At 35.4% G+C, this 27,497-nt stretch overlaps 5 protein-coding genes across 5 annotated transcripts; 3 read left to right on the top strand and 2 right to left on the bottom strand.

Annotated features, from left to right (window-relative positions):
• Positions 1-2,508: 2,508 nt before the first annotated feature.
• Positions 2,509-4,121, bottom strand: LOC133696109 (KIN17-like protein). Its single transcript, XM_062118158.1, has 2 exons — positions 4,008-4,121; positions 2,509-3,925 (listed from the first exon to the last, which is right to left on the bottom strand). The coding sequence occupies exon 2, from the start codon at positions 3,870-3,872 to the stop codon at positions 2,670-2,672; it is 1,203 nt and encodes a 400-aa protein (XP_061974142.1). The 5' UTR covers positions 3,873-3,925; positions 4,008-4,121; the 3' UTR covers positions 2,509-2,669.
• A 2,822-nt stretch (positions 4,122-6,943) lies between these two features.
• On the top strand, positions 6,944-8,684 carry LOC133695906 (uncharacterized). The gene is made up of 2 exons (XM_062117880.1): positions 6,944-7,090; positions 7,677-8,684. Exon 2 carries the CDS (start codon positions 7,679-7,681, stop codon positions 8,429-8,431), a length of 753 nt encoding a protein of 250 aa, XP_061973864.1. The 5' UTR covers positions 6,944-7,090; positions 7,677-7,678; the 3' UTR covers positions 8,432-8,684.
• A 2,183-nt stretch (positions 8,685-10,867) lies between these two features.
• Positions 10,868-12,716, top strand: LOC133695707 (uncharacterized). The gene is made up of 2 exons (XM_062117634.1): positions 10,868-11,109; positions 11,715-12,716. The coding sequence occupies exon 2, from the start codon at positions 11,717-11,719 to the stop codon at positions 12,470-12,472; it is 756 nt and encodes a 251-aa protein (XP_061973618.1). The 5' UTR covers positions 10,868-11,109; positions 11,715-11,716; the 3' UTR covers positions 12,473-12,716.
• A 3,543-nt stretch (positions 12,717-16,259) lies between these two features.
• Positions 16,260-18,070, top strand: LOC133695673 (protein VACUOLELESS GAMETOPHYTES-like). The gene is made up of 2 exons (XM_062117596.1): positions 16,260-16,421; positions 17,060-18,070. The coding sequence occupies exon 2, from the start codon at positions 17,062-17,064 to the stop codon at positions 17,812-17,814; it is 753 nt and encodes a 250-aa protein (XP_061973580.1). The 5' UTR covers positions 16,260-16,421; positions 17,060-17,061; the 3' UTR covers positions 17,815-18,070.
• A 3,025-nt stretch (positions 18,071-21,095) lies between these two features.
• LOC133696740 (CASP-like protein 4D1) lies at positions 21,096-22,614 on the bottom strand. The gene is made up of 3 exons (XM_062119015.1): positions 22,325-22,614; positions 22,102-22,240; positions 21,096-21,502 (listed from the first exon to the last, which is right to left on the bottom strand). Exons 1-3 carry the CDS (start codon positions 22,519-22,521, stop codon positions 21,305-21,307), a joined length of 534 nt encoding a protein of 177 aa, XP_061974999.1. The 5' UTR covers positions 22,522-22,614; the 3' UTR covers positions 21,096-21,304.
• Positions 22,615-27,497: the final 4,883 nt, after the last annotated feature.

The raw sequence follows: 27,497 nt of genomic DNA, 5'->3' as shown, positions 1-27,497 counted from the left end.
ACACATGTCTGTAGAAATGTTCTGCTAATAACAAACTACTAACCACTGCCAAACCTCAGTGTAAATATCTCCGACAGTCAAGTAAGAGTAGCAGCACAGATGCTCAGCCCACTCGGGAGAGACAAGAGCTCTTTCTTTTTCATGGAACAACTTTAAATCAAGTCAGATTGCAGACATTTTTTATAAAAACCTTTTCCTATTGTACGAAAGGGAGAGTCAAGAATGGCTAAAATGTTAGAGAGGCATTAATGGTGTAACAAGATGACAACGAATACAGAACATGAAACAGCAGCTATAATTCCTTTTCCAAGCACTTGATGGTGCAGCCAGGATTACAACAAATACACAACATGAAGCAGCAGCGGTATTTCCTTCACCCCTTCAAGAATTCAGCATTTTGCGCAGCAGGTGCAGCGTAGCTGGTGATTAAACGAAATGCACTTAATCACTGTTTTCGTTCACAGAGTGAGCATCGGTGGCGAGGGGCATTAATAGATGAGAAATCCGAACTGTTGCCTCTCATCAGTTGCAAAGGGAGTTCATAGATGAGAAATCTACAATAAGTCACCTGCTTAAGAAAGTGTGAATATTTCGAGTCATGGAAACTCGTAACGAGCTATATGGCCTGACTGCCTATATCGATTTTATGTTGGATTCCCAGTAAGATGAGAATTCAACATGTTGATAATTGATACATGACCTAACACGAGAATATTCAAATGAAATTATTATCTGTTACCATAGAAATTCCTGAGGTATTTCTTTACCTGGTAGCCAATTTCACATGCCCAGGACCTAAGTTGGAGAAGAAAAAATGAGTTGAACAGGGGTTTCATGGAAGATCTTCCACTGTAAAATCGCACGGGTAAACAGTCCACGTCTGAAAAACAACTTAGGACCAAAGATAAAATGGAATTCAAATGGCATTGCTTCAGCTTCTTAATGAATAGTTTCCACTAGTGAGTTTACAGTCAACGCAATTTACTTGGAAAACCTAGAGAAGACTATCCCGTTATTTTCTTCTTTGGGTTTTGCTTCTTTAGGATATCATTCTCAACTGTTGCTTGACGATCCATGTAAAATGGGAAAACCTTCAGATGATTCACCTCTTTCTTTATTTCTGCTTGTTTCTCTATTAAAAAATACTACTTAGGAACCTGACTAGTGGGAAATAGTAGAGCTGCGTGTTGTCAGCCAAGCATCATAATTCTTGAGGTCAAGGCGTTAGAAATCAATCGATAAGCATACACAATTTTTTTTTTCAAATTTGGGCCCCTGAACTCCAATGCAACCACGAAAGTAAAATATGCATAAAACTCACCAGGCAAGTCTGCATGTACCCTCATGCTCTGTTTTGAGCACTCTTCCATCACAAAACTCCGTTCTATATCTGCTACTAGGCACAAAACTTCTCTGCATTCACTCCTAGCAACCTCGCCTCGCACTGGACCCTCTCTCCAATCAGCAGAACCACAACTCAAGCTCTTTTTGATCAATAGCTTCACTCATGTACCTTTTCGGACATTTTCGTCACTACACATATCTGCTTGCAGTACCATTCTGCTGCTAATCTCATCACCTCAGCAACAATATCTTTAGGCAACTAACAGTCCTTCTGATTGCTCCACTCCTAAGTCTTCTCGTTCTACATCAACTTCTCCAACCACAATTACCCGCTCTTTGCACGATTTTAGAGGAGCTGAGGGATCAGTGCTCATCCACTAAATCTTTTAAATATTTAAATCTCTGAAGTTGCCCATATGCATCTGCATTGCAATTTTTCCCATCCCTAGTATAGTATTGGGACGTAGAGCCATATAGTGACCCAATAAACCAAACATTCTTTTAATGATGAATGGTAAACATACGAGAGAGCAAAGAAAAGGGCCGTACCACATTTCCAGCCATGATAGTTGTCGAGCACTAAACATTTCTTCTCACATATGTACAACGCTGTTAATCGAGAAACAAAAAATCATAAGGATGAGATTCAGAACAAAAGGGTAGGAGATTCTGAGTTTGAAGACCTAATACCCTCCGAATGAGTTGTGAGCATCAAATTGCAATGATTATGTTGTTAGGATCAAGAAATCTATGTCAAACATTCAGAAAAAAACGATGATCACGTCAATTGGGCCCCTGAAATTTCAAGGGAGTGAATAAGATCACAAAAAAAAATAAAAAAAATAGATGGATTAAACAATCAAAGCGCATGGCTGCCTGATGCTTGGAATCATCTGCAGCGCACTGTGAATAAAAGGGATAACTCCTTTGATGACCTCTTTACCACAGCTAGAAACTGCAATCACCTCCATTTTGGAGATCAAATGAAAGAGACCAAATTCATGTATAGAAAGCATAAACTTTAAATTTTAAACAATTCTCTGCAAAATTCAGGGACAGCAGAAAAACATAAACTTCATGGGGAATTTCTGGACCAAAATCTCAAACAGATATAGTAATGACAGTAGAAATCACATAGCCATAAAGAATGCGAGTAAGATTGGGTTTGGGGAGAATGTGAACTCTAAATAAAAGCTTGCAGATAAACAACTTTCCAAAGTCATTAATTAACCATGGAAAGATACATTACATGTTCCACGAGATCAATAAATCGAAAACTACAAGAGCAATTCCACAACTCAATTAAAAAATTTGAACAAAATTCACTACGCAAGTTTGCAAATATCCTCATATTCAACAGCCTTAAGCACTCTCCCATCATAAATTCCCTTCTCTATCTGCACCTTGGCACAAAACTTCTCTGTATCCACTCCCAACAACCTGGCATTGGAACCTCTATACGCCCCATTCACTATTTTCACTAAACCCCCAATCTGCGGGATCACAGTCTCGAGCTCTTCCTGATCGACCCTCAACTTATGCTTACTCTCAAGCATCTCAATTTCAGCAACATACTTATCAATCACTTTCCTCACTACCCCTTTCTGCTTATAATACCCTTTATCTGCCAAAGCCTTACTCATTACCTTAACAATAATCCCTTCGAACAACCAATAATCCTTCCTGTTACTCCTTTCCTTCGCCTTCTCTTCCTCTTTCATCAACTCCTCCAATGCTGATTTCCCACTTTTACCTCCATTGCTACTTTCCTTACTTCTCCCCATCTTCCTCTCCTTATCCTCAGCTTCCTCAAAAACCAGTCTAGAACTAGAACTCTCCCCTCTATCTTTCCCAACATTATTACTCTTCAAACCAAGCGCGAAACCAACCTTCACACCACTGTCCAATTTCAACTCCTTTGCCGGCCGCACTTCACCATTATCCACATCACCACTCTCCACACCGTCATTGTTAACAGACAACTCTCCAGCCTTCTCAATCTGCTTCTTAATCTCCCTCTCCTGCTTCTCCTCCTCGGCTAAATCCGCTCTAACTCTCTTATTCTTCATGTTCTCCTTAAAAATCGTCTCTGAATCCCTATCAATATAAGTAATGAACCACCCTTTGGGCGTTTCCTCAACTTTACACTTGCCAGTTCTCCCCAGATACTTGACAAATTCCGTCAACGTCGCCCACTGCGTCGAGTTCATATGAATATGATGCCTATCATGAATATACTCATTATAAACCACGGTCGCCGCGACACGAGAAAACCTATGGCTCCGTTTCATCATGTCAAGGAATTCTTTTTCGAATTCTTCAGAGTAGCCGTCGATGATTCTGTTAGGGTTTTGACCGAAGACTTGCATTTGCCGCTGGTGGCTCTCGCTCATACAGTGGCACTTGAATCCGTTCTCGTCTCGACATTGTTTCTGACACATTTGACAGTACCATCGGAGTTTTTGAAGACCTTTCGCTTTGATTCGATTCGCGATTGCTTTCGGTGTGAGGAAATCGTTCTTACCCATTTTTTAGGGTTTGATAAATTAAATTGGATTTGGAATTGGAATTAGAGAATTACCTGGAAATTTAATAAAAAAATAATAAAACACAAATTAGTTTTTCTTCTAGAAGAAAACTAAAATTAAAATTAAGCAATTTACCTCCAAATCTAAAAGCGAGCAATACTGGGGGGCAAGAAGAAGAAGCAAGGCTGATAAAAAGAAACCGACCGGGCTTAGGATTTTGAGAACGCGGAAGTTAACTCGCATGCCTGCGCGTCTGTTTAAAAAAGGCTAATTTGTCAAAAGATCCCTGAGCGTTTGATCAAACCCAAGTTAACCCCTGATTTCTCATTTGTTTTATTTTGGTCCCTTATACATGAGGTCAAAAATCCCTGATTTAATGTTATTTTGGCTTGTTTTGTCTCGCGTGTACTGGAATTTGTTGTATTTGAACTGGGGCTTGTACAAAAGAGCCTCTACCGCATATACTGAAGATGCCTACTGCATGTTTGACTATAAGGATCAATATTTGCTCCTTGTATTGATTGAGAAAACTCATTTTTCTTTACCCTTATGCCTTGTTATATATAGAAAGCCTTCTGTGTCGAGTTTCTGTGCTTGGGATTCGATTAATAATTCTTGGTCTTGCTGGAATCTTGTTCCTCTGTTTATCCAAATCTTCTTTTCTGTTAGCAAATTTTGTTCGTTTAGTTACTCGTTAAAAAAAATTGTTAAATTGTAATTACGTTCTCAGTTATTTTATATATATAAACAAGTTTGCAGAGGCAATGGACAAGATAGTGATGGTTATGGAGGATGATAGGGAGATTTGAACGCGACTTGATGAGCACCGTGACAAATAATAGAAATAAAGATTTAAATGTATCGGTGATTTGTTTGATGATTCCGTTCCACGAGGAATTTTGAGGCCCGAATTGAGTTGAGATGGTGGCAGAGTGAGTTGAGGTGATGGTGATAGGTGGTGAAGATGGTGTTCGGTTGTGTTGACAGCAGTGAATTACTCCACCATTGAAATATTTTCTGAAGCTACAAAGAGAGGCAACGGGGAACTAGTTTCACTTTTCAGGAGGACATTATAGTTATAGTTGATGGTGCTTGATTAAGATAACAATAATGATGAGACCACAGCCTCGGTTGGGCTGCCAGCGAGCCCAACTGGATCTCCCTCCTATCTGTTTTCTAGTTACCTATTTTTTTTCTTTTTCTTTTTTACTGTTATTTATATGTTTTTAGCCTTTCTATCTTAAAATATTTGTATGTTAAATTATTTTCAGAACTTAATTCAATATTTGAAAATATTAGGTTGATGTGATTTTTTAATATAATATTAAATATTTGTTAACCAAGTAGTGATGATCTCAAATATTCTAACTTTTTCATTCTAATCAATAAAAATTAAATATAAAATATTTTATGTTTATATAAATTTATAATCCAAAAAAATTAAGTTATTAAATAAAATATTAAAAATAATTTTATATTATTTTCTAACATATATTATCTCTCTCTCTCTCTCGTCCATGAAATCTTTCACCAATAAATTACAGCTCCACAAATTTATTTTATTTACTCGGGGCCTTGATGAATACTTCATTGAATAGATCTCGTGGCATCAGAAAATATTCGAGAAATATAGGGCTCTGGAAGACAATAGACATGCTCGGGGTTGATTCCTAAGCTAGCTGTGTGGTTCGTGATCTTTTCTCAAAAAAGGCAAATCTGTAATGACGGGCGCGACACGGTGTTGCATGTTAAAAAGAGGCAAATGTGCGAGTAGTGTTTAGGGAATATATTATTGGTGTTGTTTTGTCTGCTAATTACATAGGCACAGCTACGTCAATCTAATGACATAAGCCCGTGCCGTGAACGAGATCTCGATTGAAACCATCCACGCCATCATTTCAGCAAAAGTATAAAACTGTAAAAAAAATACGAGTTCCTGCAGCATTTTTTAGTTACACAAAACCTTGATGAGAATAAATTGTATATACAATTATTTTTTAATGATTTTCCTTCTATTTAACCTCTTAGTGAATAATGATAACACAAGGAACCAGCCTAACTGTCAAAGAACCATCTCACCTAAAAACTTAAGCTTTTAGGTAAGGTCCCAAGATATGATTTATATTATTCTCTAACACACCCCCTCAAGTGAAAGCTCTTTGGACTTGAAACTTGTACAGGCTCACATTACCTTGTGCTTATTTTTTATCAAATAAATAGGGATGGTAAGATTCGAACTCGTGACCGCTTGGTCATCAAGGCTCTGATACCATGTCAAAGAACCATCTCACCTAAAAGCTTAAACTTTTAGGTAAGGTTCCAAGATATGATTTATATTATTCTCTAACACTAACCTCCAAAAGAAACCCATTCAATTTTTAAAAAAATATGTAATTCTTGCATGCCCAGACCCTCTTGATCTATTTCCACATGCAATGGGCTTCCGTTGCATCAATGATCATATATTTACATGTGGGTTGACATGCATAATAATTCTCTTAAATTCAGAATTTTTACAAGATATAGTTTATAAGTTAGTTCACCCATCCTAGTTATATTTTATGAATAGGCAATAAAATAATTAATTAAATTACACACAACTAGCAATCCAAGGTCATTCTTGCTATTTCATTAATATTTTACTTGTTTGAATAAACATCCTAGCGTAATGGAATAGATCAACGCCAATGTGGTCATATATTAGGCTGGCCCATCTCCTTGTGATCAGGTAAAATACAGGGAAGGAACCTTTAATAAACACCCGACATTGCTGTGCACGCGTGCGCGGTTCGATTTTTTAGTGAAATATGAATTTCAGCTGTGTTAAAAAGCAACCACATAAAAAGGAATCAAAACTTAAATTTATAAGTGTTAATTAATCTGAAAATTGAATTAATGTAATAAAAATTTGATTGACCAAAAAACACGCAATTAATATACTCGAGCTCGATATAATTTCTCAGTAGCTACGTACCCCACCAAAAAAAAAAACCACCCTCCATTTCCAGGATGTTTCCTTTCTAGGTCGGTTAAATACCTATCTATATAAACCACATGCATTAAGAGGAGGCTCTTCACTTCGAACCAAAAGCCAAACAGCTCCTATATACATACATAAACGCACATCATCTTAACTGGGTATCAAAGAGGTGCTCGTGCTTTATAAAGCCTGCCGCGGGAGCCAAGACTGATTCAGAGATCCTAGCGGGAACATTTCGGTAAGATAATATTTTATCTGCTTGGTAATTCATGTGTGTTTTTTTAATATATTTTTATGTACTTCTCATTTAGTGAAATCAATTCATGTATGGTTCTTGTTTTATACAACGTCTGGTTTAATGGTTTCGCACTGTGCATATCCCTGATTCCACCCCCACTTCCCCCTTTCTTTTCCCGAGGATAACATCTCCGAAAAAGGCATACATGTCAGGTGTCTGATGATCACAAGATGAGTATCATGTGTTAGCATACTCTCAAATACACGCATACGCTCTCTTAATTCATAAACAATATCTTTGTCATTGAATGGGTGAACTACGTCCTTTTTTCTTTGTTTCTCCTCTTTTCATTTCAATCTGGAAACAATTTCTCTTATAAATATAGCTTAATTTCGGATAAAAACATAATATATTATTTGGTGATCAATTCTTCTCTTTTTGCGGTTTGGGTCTATTGAATTTCACACAACACCAACACTATACGTGTTTATATGATTTCAATATGTGAAAATGGTGTGGTTACATGTTTTATTACGCACTTGCTTGAGATTAACTGAGCAAGTTTATAATTGTTTTGCTTCAACAGATATGGGATTAACCAAGATTAAACATTCCAGTCATAGCGAACATTTTCTGTTGTTGAAGTATCCACGAGAGCCTTATGAATGTAACGGATGCAAAGGACTGGGGCTCGGCCCATGCTACGAATGCGAGCACGAAGACTGCAGCTTCTATCTTCACGAGGAATGCGCAAATGCTTCTCCATCTGCCTTCCATTCATTTTCGAAGTGCAGCTTGAGATTTCACTCCAGAGCCCCGCAAGAGGATGAAAGATTCTGTGATGCTTGTGGACAAGATGTATTAGGGTTCGTGTACCAGTGCAAACATAAGAAGCCACATGATTACCATCCCAGCTGTTTAAGGCTCCAGCGTAGCTTAACAGCTGAAGATGGCACGAGGTTACACCTGAGGGAGAAGCTGCCATCGAAATGCTTAAACTGTGGAAGTAAGGAAATTTCGAACGGAATCAAAGGCTGGTCCTATGTTTCTTCCTGTGGTCAATATTGTTACCATGTAGCTTGTGTGAAGGACATGATCTTGAAGAAGTGGAAGAAGGGTTATTTCCTTCAAGATGGCAACGTGAATGAGACGGACAATTACCTAACACTTCAAAGTGCCATCCCAAGTAGAGAACTAGAACTCTCAAGTGGGAAAAGCTCAAGCAAGGCCAGGAATATATGGAGAAAGGCAAAGAAAGCTATTATGCTTATTATTTCTGCTTTGTTTGGAGATCCTACGACTCTGATTTCAGTGCTTGTTCAACAGTTGCTCTCCGATTAAAGCGTAATACAGGCCTCGTCGATGATTTTTCTTTCGTTTATAGCTAGATTCTTGTAATTAATGTTTGTTTGAGTACCAATACTATCTAATGTATCTTTTTTTTTCGTGTATATTTTTTCTCTGTGTATAGGTTTGTCCTGTAGATTGTGTTTCTCAAACGGATCTGAAAATTAATATTGTAATTAAGTATCCATGTAAGATTTCAAGGAAAGGCTAGCTAAGCATGCCATGTATAATATTGTTTTTCAGTGGACATGTAACTATGCCTGATTCAAAAACATGCATACAAGTCTACTTAATCTGTCATGAATGTCTCTTTCGAAAACATTTTGTTATAGTTATGTCGAATGGATTACTAACCAAAATCAACATAAAATTAATATATAAGGTCTCACTTGCTTATAAAAAACTATTTCGCTCTTCTCTTTGTGATATACCTTGATTTAAAACTATCTCTGTGCATGAAATTTCCCCACATTTGCATCCTCTCTCTTTGCGTCACAAGGCAGCACGTACGGTATAGATGATAGGCCGGCCAGTTTCCCTCAGTAAGATTTTCACACCACACCTATGATCTATTTGCAAACAAAATTAAACGATTTTAGAAATAAACGTTTAATTATTAATGTAGTTAATAAAATAATACTCCACTCTTTGAAAATATTTAATCGAATCAATCTTGATTGCATGCCGTTCATGAGAAAATCGACAGTAGTACTGCTACATAAAATTATAAATATCACCATGTATTTGCGGTGCACAAGAGACCTGCAAATCAATAATCAAGCATATTATTATTATATAATTTGTTCATCAAGTGGTGCCCTGCAATATTATAGTGATTTTCCTTGTAATTTATGCTTTCCAAATATGGGTAGGATTAAGTATGTATCGAATATTCCATCTGACATGGGTAGAAATGCTTAGAGTTGTTATGCAACACAACACAACCGGCTTTTTTTAAATAAAAAATATGAAACTCATTAAACTAAAATAAAAAAACTTCTACTTCTAGATCAAAAGTCAACTAATATATAAGAAGATTCTTTGGAAATATAGATAGAAACGGACATGCATGTCGTATTAAGGGCCGGTGCTCTAAAAATATACAATGAAAAATTGACTTAAAACTAAATATTTAGGATTTAGATTCAAAATATAAAAACTATTTTACAAGTGTACGTACAAACAATTGATACACTCTCTTTCGATAGTCCACCAATAAATAACGCTATCACTTCGATCTCTTACTCGGTATTTCTTTTTACAAATAGGAGATTTGAAAGCTAATTTTTTAGTGATTTGTGTAAAACATTTATTGAACACAAAAGTCTATGAAAGAATAGAATAATACAAGAAACAATAAAAAAAATCAAAAGATAACCTTACACTAAGAAAAATATCAGACCACATAAATACTGTAGAAAAAAAACATTGGATTTAGTAATACAATTATTAGATACGAGATTATTGCAGACAAAATGGACAGTTAAGGAAAAACCGAAGCCAATCTTAGTCACAACAGGCTTTACTTAATCACTTAATTCTATCGTCTGATGTGGTATATATCATCACATGATTTGACCATCCGAAATTCCTGGATGGAGGCAAATCAGCTTGCATTGAATTGCGTATGTAAGCCTGCTTCCCAACCCTCCAAATCGTGGCTCACCAGTCAATACTTGCTTTATATATAAGCTAATTTACCCCCCCAAGGCATGGCTTCCCTGTGATTGATATTTAGTTGAGTGCAACGTCCAGCAATAAGAAGACAAGCAAGGTTTTTTCCTTGAAAAATAACAATTGAAAACTATGACTCGTCCTTTCGTACAAGTGTAAAGTGCAGAAAAAGTGCTTTTTTCTTCAGTTATTACACACTTGCGTGTTAGTTGACATGGATAATAGTTTTCAGATCACTCATTTTAATACTGTTCTAGCTAGAACACATTTAATTTCAGAGTTCTTATAAGATCTCGGGTATAAATTAGCTAGCCCATCCTAAATATATTTTATGAATAGGCAATTAAATAATTAATTAAATGACACACAACTAGCAATACAGGTCATTCTTTCCCTTTCATTAATATTTTACTTGTTTGAATAAACATCTTAGCGTAATGGAATAGATCAACGCCAATGTCGTAATATATTAGGCTGGCCCATCTCCTTATGAAGTAAAATACAAGGAAGGAACCTTTAATAAACACACTACATTGCTGTGCACGCGTGCGCGGTTCGATTTTTTAGTGAAGTACTATAAATTTCAGCTGTGTTTGTGTTAAAAAGCAATCAAATAAAATGGAATCAATAAAACTTAAATTTATAAATGTTAATTACTCTGTAAATTGAATTAATGTAATAAAAATCTGATTGACCAAAAAACACGCAATATACTCAAGCTCAATATAACTTCTCAGTAGCTACGTACCCCACCAAAAAAAAAACCACCCTCCATTTCCAGGATGTTTCCTTTCTAGGTCGGTTAAATACCTATCTATATAAACCACATGCATTAAGAGGAGGCTCTTCACTTCGAACCAAAAGCCAAACAGCTCCATATATATATATGCATACCTAAACGCACATCATCTTAATTGGGTATCAAAGAGGTGCTCGTGGTTTATAAAGCCTGCCGTGGGAGCCAAGACTAATTCAGAGATCCTAGCGGAAACATTTCGGTAAGATAATATTTTATCTGCATGGTATTTATTTATTACGATTAATAATTCATGTGTGTTTTTTTAATATATTTTTATGTACTTCTCATTTAGTGAAATCAATTCATGTATGGTTCTTGTTTTATTCAACGAGTGGTTTAATGGTTTCGCACTCTGCATCCCTGATTCCACCCCCGCTTCCCCCTTTCTTTTCCCGAGGATAACATCGCCAAAAAAAGGCATAGATGTCAGATTTCTGATGATCACAAGATAAGTATCATGTGTTAGCATACTCTCAAATACACGCATACGCTCTCTTAATTCATAAACAATATCTTTGTCGTTGAATGGGTGAACTACGTCCTTTTTTCTTTGTTTCTCCTCTTTTCATTTCAATCTGGAAACAATTTCTCTTATAAATATAGCTTAATTTCGGATAAAAACATAATATATTATTTGGTGATCAATTCTTCTCTTTTTGCGGTTTGGGTCTATTGAATTTCTCACAACACCAACACTATACGTGTTTATATGATTTCAATATGTGAAAATGGTGTGGTTACATGTTTTATTACGCACTTGCTTGAGATTAACTGAGCAAGTTTATAATTGTTTTGCTTCAACAGATATGGGATTAACCAAGATTAAACATTCCAGTCATAGCGAACATTTTCTGTTGTTGAAGTATCCACGAGAGCCTTATGAATGTAACGGATGCAAAGGACTGGGGCTCGGCCCATGCTACGAATGCGAGCACGAAGACTGCAGCTTCTATCTTCACGAGGAATGCGCAAATGCTTCTCCATCTGCCTTCCATTCATTTTCGAAGTGCAGCTTGAGATTTCACTCCAGAGCCCCGCAAGAGGGTGGAAGATTCTGTGATGCTTGTGGACAAGATGTATTAGGGTTCGTTTACCAGTGCAGACATAAGAAGCCACACGATTACCATCCCAGCTGTTTAAAGCTCCAGCGTAGCTTAACAGCTGATGATGGCACGAGGTTACACCTGAGGGAGAAGCTGCCATCGAAATGCTTAAACTGTGGAAGTAGGGAAACTTCGAACGGAATCAAAGGCTGGTCCTATGTTTCTTCCTGTGGTCAATATTGTTACCATGTAGCTTGTGTGAAGGGCATGATCTTGAAGAAGTGGAAGAAGGGTTATTTCCTTCAAGATGGCAACGTGAATGAGACGGACAATTACCTAGCACTTCAAAGTGCCATCCCAAGTAGAGAACTAGAACTCCCAGGTAAGAAAAGTTCAAGCAAGGCCACGAAAACATGGATCACAAAGGCAAAGAAAGCTATTATGCTTATTATTTCTGCTTTGTTTGGAGATCCTACGACTCTGATTTCGGTGCTTGTTCAACAGTTGCTCTCCGATTAAAGCGTAATACAGGCCTTATCGATGATTTTTCTTTCTTTTTTAGCTAGAATCTTGTAATTGATGCTTGTTTGAGCACCTATATATCTTTGTTTTCGTGTATATTGTTTCTCTGTGTATATGTTTGTCCTGTAGATTGTCTTTCTCAAACGGATCTGAAAATTAATATTGTAATTAAGTATCTATGTAAGATTTCAAGGAAAGGCTAGCTAAGCATGCCATGTATAATGTTGTTTTTCAGTGGACATGTAACTATGCCAGATTCAAAAACATGCATACAAGTCTACTTAATCTGCCATGAATGTCTCTTTCGAAAACATTTTGTTATAGTTATGTCGAATGGATTCCTAACCACAATCAACATAAAACTAATATACAAGGTCTCACTTGCTTATATAAAACTATTTCGCTCTTCTCTTTGTGATATACCTTGATTTAAAACTATCTCTGTGCATGAAATTTCCCCACATTTGCATCCTCTCTCTTTGCGTCACAAGGCAGCTAGCACGTACAGTATAAACGAGAGGCCGGCCAGTTTCCCACAGTGAGATATTCTCGCCACACCTATGATCCATTTACAAACAAAAGTAAACGATTTTAGAAAATAAACGTTTAATTATTAATGTAGTTAATCAAATAATACTCCACTCTTTGAAAATATTTAATCAAATCAATCTTGATTGTATGCCGTTCATGAGAGAATCGAGAGTACTACTGCTTAAAATTATTGATAGCATCATGTATTTGCGGTGCACAAGAGACCTGCAAATCAATAATCAAGCTTATTATTATATAATTTGTTTATCAACTGTTTCCCTGCAATAGAAAAGGAATATTATAGTGATTTTCCTTGTAATTTATGCTTTCCAAATAGGGTAGGATTAAGTATGTATCGAATATTCCATCTGACATGGGTAGAAATGCCTAGAGTTGTTGTGCAATAACTGTCCATGCACGCATATTCAAGTCACGACCGACTTTGTTTTTAATAAAAAATACGAAACTTATTAAACTAAAAAATAAAAAAACTTCTACTTTAAGAAGATTCTTTGAAAATATAGATAGAAACGGGCATACATGTCGTATTAAGTTGACTAAATCTCTCGATTACTGTAAAAAAATCATGTTGAGGGCTTGTACTCTAAAAATATTATATGAAAAATTTACTTAAAGCTAAATATTTAGAATTTAGATTCAAAATATGAAAACTATTTTTCAAGTGTACTAACAATTGATACACTCTCTTTCGATAGACCACCAATAAACAACGTTTTTACTTTGATCTCTTACTTGCTATTTGTGTGAAACATTTATTGGAAACAAAAGTCTATGAATGAATAGAATAATATAATTATTATATACGAGATTATTGCATGTATGTTTATTTTAGTGTTTTAAAAGTATTTTAAAAAAATATTTTTTTTATTTTAAAATATTTTTTTAATGTTTTTAAAATAATTTGATATGTTGATGCAAAAAATTATTTTAAAAATAAAAAATATTATTTTAATATATTTTTAAATAAAAAATACTTTTAAAAAATAATTATTTCCACAATCACCCGCTATTCATATCAGTCGTTATTTAATTACTTAATTCTGTCATCTGATGTGGTATCATCACATGATATGACCATCCGAAATTCCTGGACGGAGGCAAATCAGCTTGAAATGAATGGCGTATGTAAGCCTGCCTCCCAACCCTCCAACTCGTGGCTCACGAGTCAGTACTTGCTTTATATGGAAGCTAATTTACCCCACAAGGCACGGCTTCCCTGTGATTGATATTTATAATTCAACATGGGCATCTTTTCGATACATACATTATCTCTGTATTTCCTTGTTGATTCCATGTCCGGTCCATGTCCATGTCCATGTCCGGTCCATGTCCATGTCCATGTCCATGTTCAGCATCATCGATCGTTGCATTTTAAAAATAAAATAAAATGGTTTCCTATATATATATTTCAATTATGACGACTGAAAGTTGAGAATCTTTGAATATGTCATTATGTTGGTTTGTAGGGCCATTAATTTTCAACCATGATGACACGTCTATTAAGACATTACGGGAGGAACTATGCGCTAATAGAGGAAACTTCCATCTCCCCTGATTTGAAATTCAGCTGGATGCATGCCACGTCCAGCAAGAACAAGACAAGTGGTACTTGAGGGTCTAACTACTATGGTTAACTGTGTGACTTGTTCCGTTTCTATCCCGGGTTCGACTCTTTATGTGCATGCTTGTCACCCCCGCTATGCCTAACCTGTCCCTGGGCTTGCAGGATGTCTAGTGGGCCGTGGGGAATAGTCGTGGTACTCGCAAGCTAGCCCGGACACCCCACGTGAATAAAAAAAAAAAAGACAAGCAAGGTTTTTTTTACTTGAAAAATAACAATTGAAAAATGTGACTCCTCCTTTCATACAAGTGTAAATTGCAGAGAAAGTGCCTTCTTTTTATATTTCCTACTCGTATATTTGAAAGAAAAATGTCACCAAATTTCCTTTCGGTGCTATTGCTAAGAAACTGAGGCAGTGGTCAGATTTTCTTTGATTTTTTTATTATTTCTTTTTCTTTGCACAGAAGGAAGACAATAGTTGAGATATTTATATAGTGATTGAGGTTGTGATGGTGATTAGTTTTTAAAATGTTTTTTTATTTATAAATATATTGAAATATTATTTTTTATTTTTTAAAATTTACTTTAAACCAAATTAATTGGGAATGAAGCCCAACAACTAAACAGCCCATTGTAAGATTCGAGTGGTTAGAAGGACACCAGACTACAACTTATTTAACTCAGCCCACATAACAAAAACTCGAAAACTCTATGGACCCGCGGAATCTTTGGTAGATCTCAAGGCTGTGAAAACAAGACGAACTTTTTGGTGTTCTAATTCAATGGTCTAATCAGTGGATGAGAAGTTTTGCTATATTCTTTAATCGGGGGTTAAATTGGGCTTGGGATTTTAAGAACGCGGAAGATAACTCGCATACCTCCGCGTCTGTTTAAAAAAGGCTAATTTGTCAAAAGATCCCCGAGAGTTTGATCAAGCCTAATTTAACCCCCGATTTCTCATTTGTTTTATTTTTGTCCCTTATGAAAGAGGTCAAAAATCCCAGATTTAAATGTTATTTTGGCTCGTTTTGTCTCGCGTGTACTGGAATTTGTTGTATTTGAACGGGGGCTTGTATAAAAGAGCCTCTACCGCATATACTGAAGATGCCTACTGCATGTTTGACAAATTGTCTACAAGGATCAAAGGATAACCTTAAACTAAGAAAAATATCAGACCAAATAAATACTGTAAAAAAAAAAAAACACTAGATTTAGTAATACAATTATTAGATACGAGAGTATTGCAGACAAAATGGACCAAAAAAGGAAAAAGAAAAGAAGGCAGTTAAGGAAAAACCGAAGCCAATCTTAGTCGCAACAGGCGTTATTTAATTACTTAATTCTATCATCTGATGTGGTATCATCACATGATTTGACCATCCGAAGTTACTGGACGGAGGCAAATCAGCTTGAAATGAATTGCGTATGTAAGCCTGCCTCCCGACCCTCCAACTCGCGGCTCACGAGTCAGTACTTGCGTTATATGTAAGCTAATTTACCCCCCAAGGCACGGCTTCCCTGTGATAAAAATTTGATTGACCAAAAAACACGCAATATACACGAGCTCAATACAATTTCTCAGTAGCTACGATCCACCCCACCAAAAAAAACCACCGGCCCCTCCATTGATATTTCCTTTCTATGTCGGTTAATTACCTCTATATATAAGAGGAGGCTCTTCACTTCGAAGTTCGAACCAAAAGCCAAACTGCTCCTATATACATACATAAACACACATCGTCTTAATTGGGTATCAAAGAGGTGCTCGTGGTTTATAAAGCCTGCCGTGGGAGCCAAGACTAATTCATCAGAGATCCTAGCGGGAACATTTCGGTAAGATAATATTTTATCTGCTTGGTATTTATTTATTTATTTATTACGATTAATAATTCATGTGTGTTTTTTTAATATATATTTATGTACTTCGCATTTAGTGAAATCAATTCATGTATGATTCTTTGTTTTATTCAACGAGTGGTTTAATGATTTCGCACTCTGCATCCCTAATTTAACCCCGGCTGGCGGCTCCCCCCTTTCTTTTCCCGAGGATAACATCTCCGAAAAAGGCATACATGCCAGGTGTCTGGTGATCACAAGATGAATATCATGTGTTAGCATACTCTCAAATACACTCATACACACTCACTCTCTTAATTCATAAACAATATCTTTGTCGTTGAATGGGTAGACTACGTACTTTTCTTTCTTTCTCCTCTAGTCATTTCAATCTGGAAACAATTTCTCTTGTAAATATAGCTTAATTTCGGATAAAAACATAATATATTATTTGGTCAATTCTTCTCTTTTTTCGGTTTGGGTCTATTGAATTTCACACAACAGTACTGTACGTGTTTATAATTTTCCTGGGGAAGGAAGATTTCAATATCTGATCAAAATGGTGTGGTTACATGTTTTATTACGCACTTGCTTGAGATTAATTGAGCAAGTTTATTATTGTTTTGCTTCAACAGATATGGGATTAACCAAGATTAAACATTCCAGTCATAGCGAACATTTTCTCTTGTTGAAGTATCCACAAGAGCTTTATCAATGTAACGGATGCAGAGTACTGGGGCTTGGCCCATGCTACGAATGCGAGCACGAAGACTGCAGCTTCTATCTTCACGAGGAATGCGCAAATGCTACTCCATCTGCCTGCCATTCATTTTCGAAGTGCAGCTTGAGATTTCACTCCAGAGCCCCGCAGGGGGATGAAAGATCCTGTGATGCTTGTGGACAAGATGTATTAGGGTTCGTGTACCAGTGTAATAAGATTGACCCACACGATTACCATCCCAGCTGTTTAAAGCTCCAGCGTACGTTAACAGCTGATGATGGCACGAGGTTACACCTGAGGGAGAAGCTGCCATCGAAATGCTTAAACTGTGGAAGTAGGGAAACTTCGAACGGAATCAAAGGCTGGTCCTATGTTTCTTCCTGTGGTCAATATTGTTACCATGTAGCTTGTGTGAAGGACATGATCTTGAAGAAGTGGAAGAAGGGTTATTTCCTTCAAGATGGCAACGTGAATGAGACGGATAATTACCTAGCACTTCAAAGTGCCATCCCAAGTGGAGAACTAGAACTCTCAAGTGGGAAAAGCTCAAGCAAGGCCAGGAATATATGGAGAAAGGCAAAGAAAGCTATTATGCTTATTATTTATGCTTTGTTTGGAGATCCTACGACTCTGATTTCATTGCTTGTTCAACAGTTGCTCTCCGATTAAAGCGTAATACAGGCCTCGTCGATGATTTTTCTTTCGTTTATAGCTAGATTCTTGTAATTAATGTTTGTTTGAGTACCAATACTATCTAATGTATCTTTTTTTTTTCGTGTATATTTTTTCTCTGTGTATAGGTTTGTCCTGTAGATTGTGTTTCTCAAACGGATCTGAAAATTGATATTGTAATTAAGTATCTATGTAAGATTTCAAGGAAAGGCTAGCTAAGCATGCCATGTATAATATTGTTTTTCAGTGGACATGTAACTATGTCTACTTAATCTGTCATGAATGTCTCTTTCGAAAACATTTTGTTATAGTTATGTCGAATGGATTACTAACCAAAATCAACATAAAATTAATATATAAGGTCTCACTTGCTTATACAAAACTATTTCGCTCTTCTCTTTGTGATATACCTTGATTTAAAACTATCTCTGTGCATGAAATTTCCCCACATTTGCATCCTCTCTCTTTGCGTCACAAGGCAGCACGTACAATATATAGGATAGGCCGGCCAGTTTCCCACAGTAAGATTTTCACACCACACCTATGATCCATTTGCAAACATAAGTAAACGATTTTAGAAAATAAACGTTTAATTATTAATGTAGTTAATCAAATAAAACTCCACGCTTTGAAAATATTTAATCAAATCAATCTTGATTGCATGCCGTTCATGAGAGAATCGATAGTACTACTGCTTAAAATTAATTATAAATATCATCACGTATTTGCGGTGCACAAGAGACCTGTAAATCAATAATCAAGCTTATTATTATATAATTTGTTTATCAAGCGTTGCCCTGCAATAGAAAGTAAGTATCGAATATTCCATCTGACATGGGTAAAAGTGCCTCGAGTTGTTATGCAACACTGTCCATGCACGCATCAAGTCACAACCGACTCTTTATTTAATAAAAAAATACGAAACTTATTAAACTAGAAATTAAAAAAAAAAAAAACTTCTACTTTAAGAAGATTCTTTGAAAATATAGATAGAAACGCGCATACATGTCGTATTAAGTTGACTAATAAATCTCTCGATGATGCTTAACATATTCCCATGGACAGCGTTGCCTCTCAACCCTCCAACTCGTGGCTCACCAGTCAGGACTTGCGTTATATGTAAGCTAATTTACTCCCTAAGGCACGGCTTCCCTGTGATTGATATTTATCTCTGTATTTCTTTGTTGATTATATGTTAGGTCCATGCCCATGTCCATGGGAATGTTAAGCATCATCGTTACATTATCAACCCAAATTATATAAAAAAAATGGTTTCCTATATATATTTCAATTATGACGACTTGAGAATCTTTGAACATGTTGGTTGTAGATTAATTTTCAACCATGATGACACGTCTATTAAAACATTACCATAAGAAACTATACCCTTCATATTTCAATATTTGTTTTTATGTTTCAAAAATATTTAAATTTTATTTTAAATTAATATTTATAGATTATTTTAATATGATGATAACAAAAATAATTTTTAAAATTTTTAAAAATATTGTTTTAATATATATTAAATACAAATTATTTTAAAAACTGATCACAACTTCGAGCACCTGAAATTCATTTGGGTGCCACGTTCAGCAATAACAACGCAAGCAAGATTTTAATAGTTGAGATATTTATGTAGGGATTGATATATTTACGCAGGGACAGAAGGGAAGACAATATATATATATACATATATTTCAATTATGACGACTGAAAGTTGAGAATTGTTGAATATGGCGTGCCACGTCCAGCAAGAAGAAGACAAGCAAGGTTTTTTTACTTGAAAAATAACAATTGAAAAATGTGACTCCTCCTTTCATTCAAGTGTAAATTGCAGAGAAAGTGCCTTTTTTCCTACTCGTATATTTGAAAGAAAAATGTCACCAAATTTCCTATCGGTGCTATTGCTAAGAAAATGAGGAAGTGGTCAGATTTTCTTTGATTTTTTTTTATTTCTTTTTCTTTGAACAGAAGGAAGACAATAGTTGAGATATTTAAACAGTGATTGAGATTCTGACAGTGATTAATTTTTAAAATATATTTTATTTATAAATATATTAAAATAATATTTTTTTAAAAAAAATTTATTCTAACCTAAGCTAATTGGGAATGAAGCCCAACAACTAAATAGCCCATTGTAAGATTCGAGTGGTTAGAAGGACACCAGACTACAGCTTATCTAACTCAGCCCACATGATAAAAACTCGAAAACTCTATGGACCCGTGGAATCTTCGGTAGATCTCAAGGCTGTGGAAACAAGATGAACACTTTGGTGCTCTAATTCAATGGTCTAGTCTGTGGATGAGGAGTTTTGCCATATTTTTTAATTTTTTAGTTTAAAAAACTCTAATAAATTTTTGAACATATTGATATAGGGAATCCATTTTTAAAATCATATTAGAAAAGAATTACTCTTAATTAATGTGTAAATTAATTTAAAAATATTTTATCACTCAAAATCTTAGTTCATATTGTAATTAATGAGTAGCTTCTCGTTAATTATAAACCAATTCGTTCTTTCCAATAAAAGAATCCACACACACACAGGTGGGCTCATGAAATTTACTAGTGGACTGTTTAGGGGTATTTTTAAATTTTATAATTTCATCAATATTGAGCCAAGTTATTCTGTGGTGCCAGTAGCTATATATTTTTTCTCTTCTTAATAATTATGCAGATGTCATTTATTTAAACAAACAAAAAGGAGAATGAAATTTGGAAAATGCCAGAGCCATAAAAATTCATCAAGAACTCAAGAAACACCACATGTGTATGTATATATTGAAAAATGAAAAAAAAAATAAAAAATCAAGAGGCGCCGGATTTGTCGTTTTTACTTTCCTTCGGTATATATTTTAACCCAAAACGAGTGTACATGTAATATGCAATATTTGTACTGTCTACATCTCGTATATGCTGAAAAATCTGAAGTCTATTGGATGTAAAAACTAGCGCTTTGATAGATCAAGACACCGACCAGTAAGCGGGGATAACATGAAAATATTCTTTGAATAAATGGATGCCAAGTGTGTGTTATTTCGAGTGCCCATTTTTACAGAAACGGATGTTATTGCAGAGAAAACAGGGCGAGTGATGGGCTTGGTTTTCAGCCACACAACCAAGGCTGGGTTTCCGGACCTAGTCTAGACCCAGTCTGGAGCAGCCACATGGCTAGGTTTTCCAGCTGTCTGGGCCTGAGCTTAATAATTATTAGTAGCTAGAATGACAAATTGTTCCGAAGTTTATGTGCTCAATTCTTCTATAAAAAAACCAGACATTAACATAACATTGATTCAGTAAACTGTTTAATAAAGTGAGACTCTCGCCCCCGAAACTACATACTTTAAATTAGCCAGAAGGAAACGAGGACAACATATATTACATTGTTGATAAACAAATTCCAAACGAGAACGCGAACGATGATTTCTGAGGACTTGAACGGAAAATCAAAACACACTATAAACACGAATCTAGGCGCTGATACAATTAAACTTTCTTTGGGAGTGCGTATGATGAGAAAACGGATAATATAGCCGTGCACACAAATCCGAGGAGGAGGAGACTAGCGGATGCATAACCTTTGTTGAAAAACTTATCACCTCCTAGCCCTGCCAATTGCGTCTTCAATTCTTTTGTCGCTCCAAATGCCGCAGCAGCACCCGTGGCTAGTATGTATGATACAACCTGCCCAAACACAAAACAAAAGTGTCCAGCCATCATCCGGGAAAAAAAATCCAACTAAGAAATGTACATATCAAAAGAGAATTATTTCAGGTGTCAGGCCAGATCTAGCCCTGAGGCTTGATTCCACCGGCAGGATTCTCTCTCATCAGAATTCAGAGGCTAGTCTGGGCTGCGACTTCCTGGATCTTATGCACTAATAAACGGGCCAGTATTGGTTTAGGAGAATCAACTTTTATTTTATTTTATTTTATTTTACCAACGTCACCTTGTTGATTTTATATGAAAACCGTAAACAATCTTGTGTTTCTCAAAAAGTAAATATTACAAGCAATTTGTCTATTCTAACATCTTTAAAAGCCCCAATTAACGTGGAATCCTAGAATAAATCGGTAGTGAAAAATCATTCTCAAAATTCTCTTCTGAATAAATTAGAGGATGAATGTATGGGAGGACAACGGCCGGGCTAGACCATATTATCATAGGAGACTCCCCGATAATCATTTAATTCATATAATCTCTATCCATCCCTTTTCAAGTTAATTTAAACCTGGAAATCTTCCAATAAAATCGAGAGATCGATCATGATCTAAACGTTGTACCTTATCACCATAGAAATCAAACACAAGGTTGCCGTCACCACTTGTCTGGGCGCCGTTCCTTTTGGAAATATGGTTTAAAGTGAGAACAATTTGCAAAATTGTGTACGCTAATCCAAACGCAATTGCCGCCAGCATGTATCTGCGATTTATAGAGAGTAAGAGATATTTAGAATCACTAAGAAATCCAGGGGAAAAAAGCCAAGAGGAAGATAACCTGTATTACCGATAAGAATAAAAATCCTTGGAGCGGACTTTAAACTCGTCGATGCCTATTTCAATGGTGCCAGTATTGGTGGTCATGATGACAAGTGATACCATAAGGAAAGCAAAAGTGAGGACCCTCAAAAATAGAGCGGTCATTCGAGAAACCATGGATGGTGCTGGGGGGGCAGCCATGGATGGTGGTTGGGGGGCGGTCATCTCTCGTTTACTGCAAACTTAATGCTAGCTATAGTATTAATTTCAGTATTTAGCCAATGAAGAAGATGGTGCAATCGATGCTCAACATTCATCTCGATTTATAACCAAGTTGATAGAGGCTAGAGCCACTACAGGGCCATGATTCCATCGTTTACTTTGACTTTAGCATCACCTAGTATACCCAGCTGGTCAACGAGCCCAAGTAGTCAACAAAAACATGAGTTTACTTGCGCGCGGAATTCGGAATGTATTTAGCTGGCATCGTAACATGCTTGGTTCAATGACCCAAAACAAAACGTAGAAAAGAAGCTCTCCGTTTCCACTAATTGTTTTCATTTTTCCATTCCGCGTATCCACGACTTAGGAGAACATCACCACCATTTTCCAATCCTTCAATGAAATAGAATCTCATATATAATTAATTTAGACGTCTTAAAAAACTTGTGAAACATCAATAGTTTATATAGTATAGTTTTTTTTTCCGGTTGAGAATTAATAATTCGTTGGACAACATGATGATTTATCATTACAGTGGGATTTATTGGATGCATGGTTGCAACCAAGTTGATATGTCATTCGGGTGACTCGAGATTGAAATTAGATTGAATTTTAATAAAAGTTAAAAAAAAATAACTTGATATGACTTGATAAAAAAAACTTAAATTGATACATGAATCTATTAGTCTAGAAAAAACCAGTTAAAATTTATCAATAATTTTTTTTTTAAAAAAAATAATATCATTTTTTAGTTTTTTATAAAACAAAAAAAAAAGATTGAGTTAGCTCAATAACTTTTAACTGTACAATTGTTCAAATCAATTTTAAATTCCCGTAGGAACAATGATCTTGAACTTAACCTACAACATGCGGATTAATTAAAACAATATCTAAATTGATCACTTTTTTTATTTTGGTTGGTTTATAACGGTGCAAACTTTCATTTCCAACTTAATGTCATGTGATCATGACCAAGTATTGTCAACTATCTCTAGTAATTTGGGTGTAGGTTTATACTATAAAATCTGGTTTCATGCGTGTTCGTCCGATGATATCAAAGCAAAGGTTGTGGGCTGTCACCACATCAGAATCGCGTGCTATCAGTATAAGGTTAATTAAAATATAAATAGATTAAGCACAAGTTGTCCTGATGTCTTCTCGTTTTAGAATTTACCTCTAACTTAGAATCGCTTGCAAATATTTTGGCGAGTTTTGTACTTAATCCCGTCGATAAAATAATTATAGATAAATTATTAATGTAAATATAAAAAAAAATGTATCAATAAAATTGTTAAATCTAAGTAATGCTCAAAACTGTACGAGATATTGCTCTTGAGAGATAAGTCGTCCACTTGTTGTTTACCATGGATTGCTGGCCTGGCCTGAAGCAAACATGGGAAAGACAAGACTTTTTCACGCTGTTTTTTTTTCTTGACAAATTAGCGAGGATATGTATCATGTAAAAATAAGCATAACGATGATTTCTTGGGGGTGTTACTATCTACTTTCAACCAGGAATTAAATTTCAACCCGACTCAGCAAATTAACTTGAGATTTAGTTGTTTCATGGCTAAAACCGAGCTGAATTTATAAAAATATAAAGGTAATTAAAAACCCGGCTGGCTTAATTAGTTGACCAGGCAAGATCCAGTCAAAATCCGGTTACAACCCGTTAACTATTTTTTTATTTTTTACCAAAACAAAGTCGTTTTGATTTATAAAAAAAATTAATGTTAACCTGATTAAAACCTGGTGATCCAATCAAAACCCAATTAACCATTAAACCACGTTTAAAAACAATAGTAGAAATTATGGTTGTCATGTACAATTCAGCAAATAACTAAAAAATCCATGTAATATGAGTTATAGTATGATATTTGTTTTTTTGTCTTAACGTTGATATGACCGAGTTTTTATCGAGTTATGCAAAACATTAAAAACTTAACTAAAAAATCAATTAATTTGCTTTAAATCATTATATTTTATGTGGTTCAATAAAAAATAAAATATAAATTTTAGTACCGAGTTAACCACGTGATAAGTTTAACATATGACATGAACAAATAAAATGTGGTAGATGTTTTAATATTCTATTCAAGCCATAACTTCACTGTCGCCCTGGGCCCTTCCTGGCTAAACGATGGGCCGTTTGGTATTACTTCTTCAACAACCTCAAGCCATTTCAAGTTTTCAACTCTCTAATTGTTGCTCCCTGTATTTTCAGGAATGAGGCTTATACTTACTAATAATTTTAGAATTTATGAAATTAATAGAAGTATATATTTAGATATTCACGTTAATAAAAAAAAAAATTCAACTCTCTCTGATTGCATGATACATAAATTGTATGCAAAAATATGCGGTCCCATTAGTCTCTTATACATGCATGTACCATTATGTGTTTTTTATTTTGTTTTTTATGAGAGCGTTACAGTTTAATCAGGATTTATGACAAAAATGAAACTCGAACTTGGAATTTCAACCCCCCTTCAGTAAAAACTACCGTCCGTCTATAAATTTAATAGTAAGAAGTGTTGTTTTGGAGCATATATATAGTTTACTATAAAATGATAAATATTTTTATTATTTTTTTAATGATTAAGTTTGTCACGGGACTCGCAGCTTTAGTGTATCAGATTTATTTTTTTTGTTAATTGAAATTTATACAAACCTCCACAACAGGATTAATCTATTCAAGAAAATCCTCTTTTCCATGACTCTTCTTGATTCAAATTATTGATGATTTAGTAATCATTCAACCTTTCATAGCTCATGGATTGCTGATTCCCCCGCGCTTCAGTCAAGCATAAAACTTCTCACCATCGTTTTTCTTGGGGAAAAAAAAAAAGGAGGCCCGATTAAAGGAGATCCATATGCACCCATCAAATTCAGACTTTTTTTGTTCGTTCAAAAACAAAACCCAGTTTGGTGGGCTGAATTGGGCCCAAACGGCATGGTTAATTTCCTCCCGTGAGTGCTCTCTCCGGTCACTCCTACGCAATCTTGAGCAATTGCTTTAGCTACGTGAACGCATTAAATCAGCCTTCGTTCTGTTCCATGGAAACTTAAGATTCTCCACGAACAGTCGTCCAATTAATAGGATAGGATGGGTCAAAAGTAGATGATAGAACAGAAAACGTGAGAGAATTTTAGCTTCTCCGAGTTGCTTAGGGTGCTGCCATTTGCACCTTTTATCTTGAAGAATGTGATGAGCTTCGGTACAATCTAAAGCCGGCCTCAAATTGATTAAACAGGCCTTCTCTTTAGCATGGAACCAGTGTCTTTTGCCTGTCAAATATGATTTCAGGACCACTTTTCTGTATCCCCACAACCTCACTACGGTTAATTTAAGCTTCTAGCCAGGACTCCTCCCATTGATCTTGCCGCCGGTTAAACATTTTCGATTCACGGGGACCCATTCACCCAAGATTCCCATGATGCACACCACTAGTCCATGTCATGATATCCTAATGGGCCTACTAGTTGGAACCTAACCGAGTGCAATTCACCTAAATGTTTGATCATACTGAAAAAATGAAGGAAAAAAAATTCACACCCGAACAGATGTAAAACGATCTCAACATATATAGGGTGGCAATAAAAAATAGACCACATAAAATGTAAATATATCTTATAATCAAGAGATTAAACTGTGAATTTAATAACTTAGATTGAATAACAATAACTCCTTTTGTTTATTTATTACCATCAAAGCCTGGTATTTTCAGATATGATTTTCGGATATGATTCTCTATTCGAATGAGAGTTTTGTAAATGTTTGATATTTTATTTTATTATTTAAATGAGATTGATGTCCATTGACAATGTTGGGAGACTAAAATCTTTCGTTAATGGAGCATGATAATGCAATTCTTTTCTCCATTGATCTATATGGTAGGAAGAGATTTGTCTACGTTCATGATTAATTTGAAAGAAACATGCCATTTTTCTTTTAAAAAAAAAAGTTTTGAAAGTTCATAAATCTCTATTTTTCATTCATGAAAAGATAAAAAATTGCCTTGAAAGACATTAATGATTCATCAAATCTATGAAGAATTTAATTTAACATATTTTTTATAACAAGGTTAATTAAGGGAGTAATTCACATTTTATAAACGTGATATATATATATATATATATATATATATATATATATATATATATATATATATATATATATATATATATATATATCACAACAACAACATCAACATATAAACTGAATAGGTCATTTTCTTATAGCTCAAATCAACAACCTTTGCTATTAGTATACTAATTGCGGTTGATGAGTGAAGATCCATACTTTAGTTTCAAGTAACATTAACTTTGGTCGGAAGTATCATTTACATTGACATTAAGACGACTTTAAGGACAACTGACATGACATGGCTGTAGCTAATAGTCAAAACAGGGAAGGTCTCGTTGAAAAAAGGTTATGTCTGTCAATTGCCCTATATCATTATCAATTAATCATGTAATCACCTCAATCAAAGGTAGAAATTTGATGAGTAATAGCACCAATAAAGCTCATAAATCCTCTCAAAGTTGTTATAAGTCTCGAGTCTCGACTCACGAGAACCGAGAGAGAATGGCACTTGACCAGTTCCCATTTTTTCGTTTTTCCGCCACCAATTCTGGCAACGAGTAGCTCAAGAGTTGGGCTAGATTAAAGAGGCGATCGCGTTTCTTTTTTCTTTCTCAAATCCAAATAAAAATAGTGCAAGATGATGATATATCCAGACTACTTTTAGGACTAAAGTGAGTGGGACGTCGACGTGATATGAATTTAAACAGAGGCAAATAATCAAGTAATTAAGACCCCAATGTTGTAGCCACATAAGAAAGAGTTAAGGAGTACTTCTATCAGCCAGGGAGTGCTCCGACCGACCTCTTTAATGGCAATACACTTTCTGAGCAAGCTCTTTTGAACCAATGCTTTTTAGGAACAGACAATTACACATAATATATCCACAATTTTG

Source organism: Populus nigra, chromosome 6, assembly GCF_951802175.1.
Source record: "Populus nigra chromosome 6, ddPopNigr1.1, whole genome shotgun sequence".
Lineage (NCBI taxonomy): Eukaryota > Viridiplantae > Streptophyta > Magnoliopsida > Malpighiales > Salicaceae > Populus > Populus nigra.
Note: the sequence above shows the minus strand (reverse complement) of the source record. Positions and strands in the feature narration are given on the sequence as shown.

What these genes read in the sequence shown, in the direction of transcription:
- LOC133696109 (XM_062118158.1), bottom strand. Translation starts at nt 3,872, where the DNA reads ATGGGTAAGAACGATTTCCTCACACCGAAAGCAATCGCGAATCGAATC.
- LOC133695906 (XM_062117880.1), top strand. Translation starts at nt 7,679, where the DNA reads ATGGGATTAACCAAGATTAAACATTCCAGTCATAGCGAACATTTTCTG.
- LOC133695673 (XM_062117596.1), top strand. Translation starts at nt 17,062, where the DNA reads ATGGGATTAACCAAGATTAAACATTCCAGTCATAGCGAACATTTTCTC.
- LOC133696740 (XM_062119015.1), bottom strand. Translation starts at nt 22,521, where the DNA reads ATGACCGCCCCCCAACCACCATCCATGGCTGCCCCCCCAGCACCATCC. An exon ending in AAGGATTTTTATTCTTATCG is followed by an intron (nt 22,241 to 22,324) that starts GTAATACAGGTT and finishes TATAAATCGCAG; the next exon opens with ATACATGCTGGCGGCAATTG. An exon ending in TTGATTTCTATGGTGATAAG is followed by an intron (nt 21,503 to 22,101) that starts GTACAACGTTTA and finishes GTGTTTGGGCAG; the next exon opens with GTTGTATCATACATACTAGC.
- LOC133695707 (XM_062117634.1), top strand. Translation starts at nt 11,717, where the DNA reads ATGGGATTAACCAAGATTAAACATTCCAGTCATAGCGAACATTTTCTG.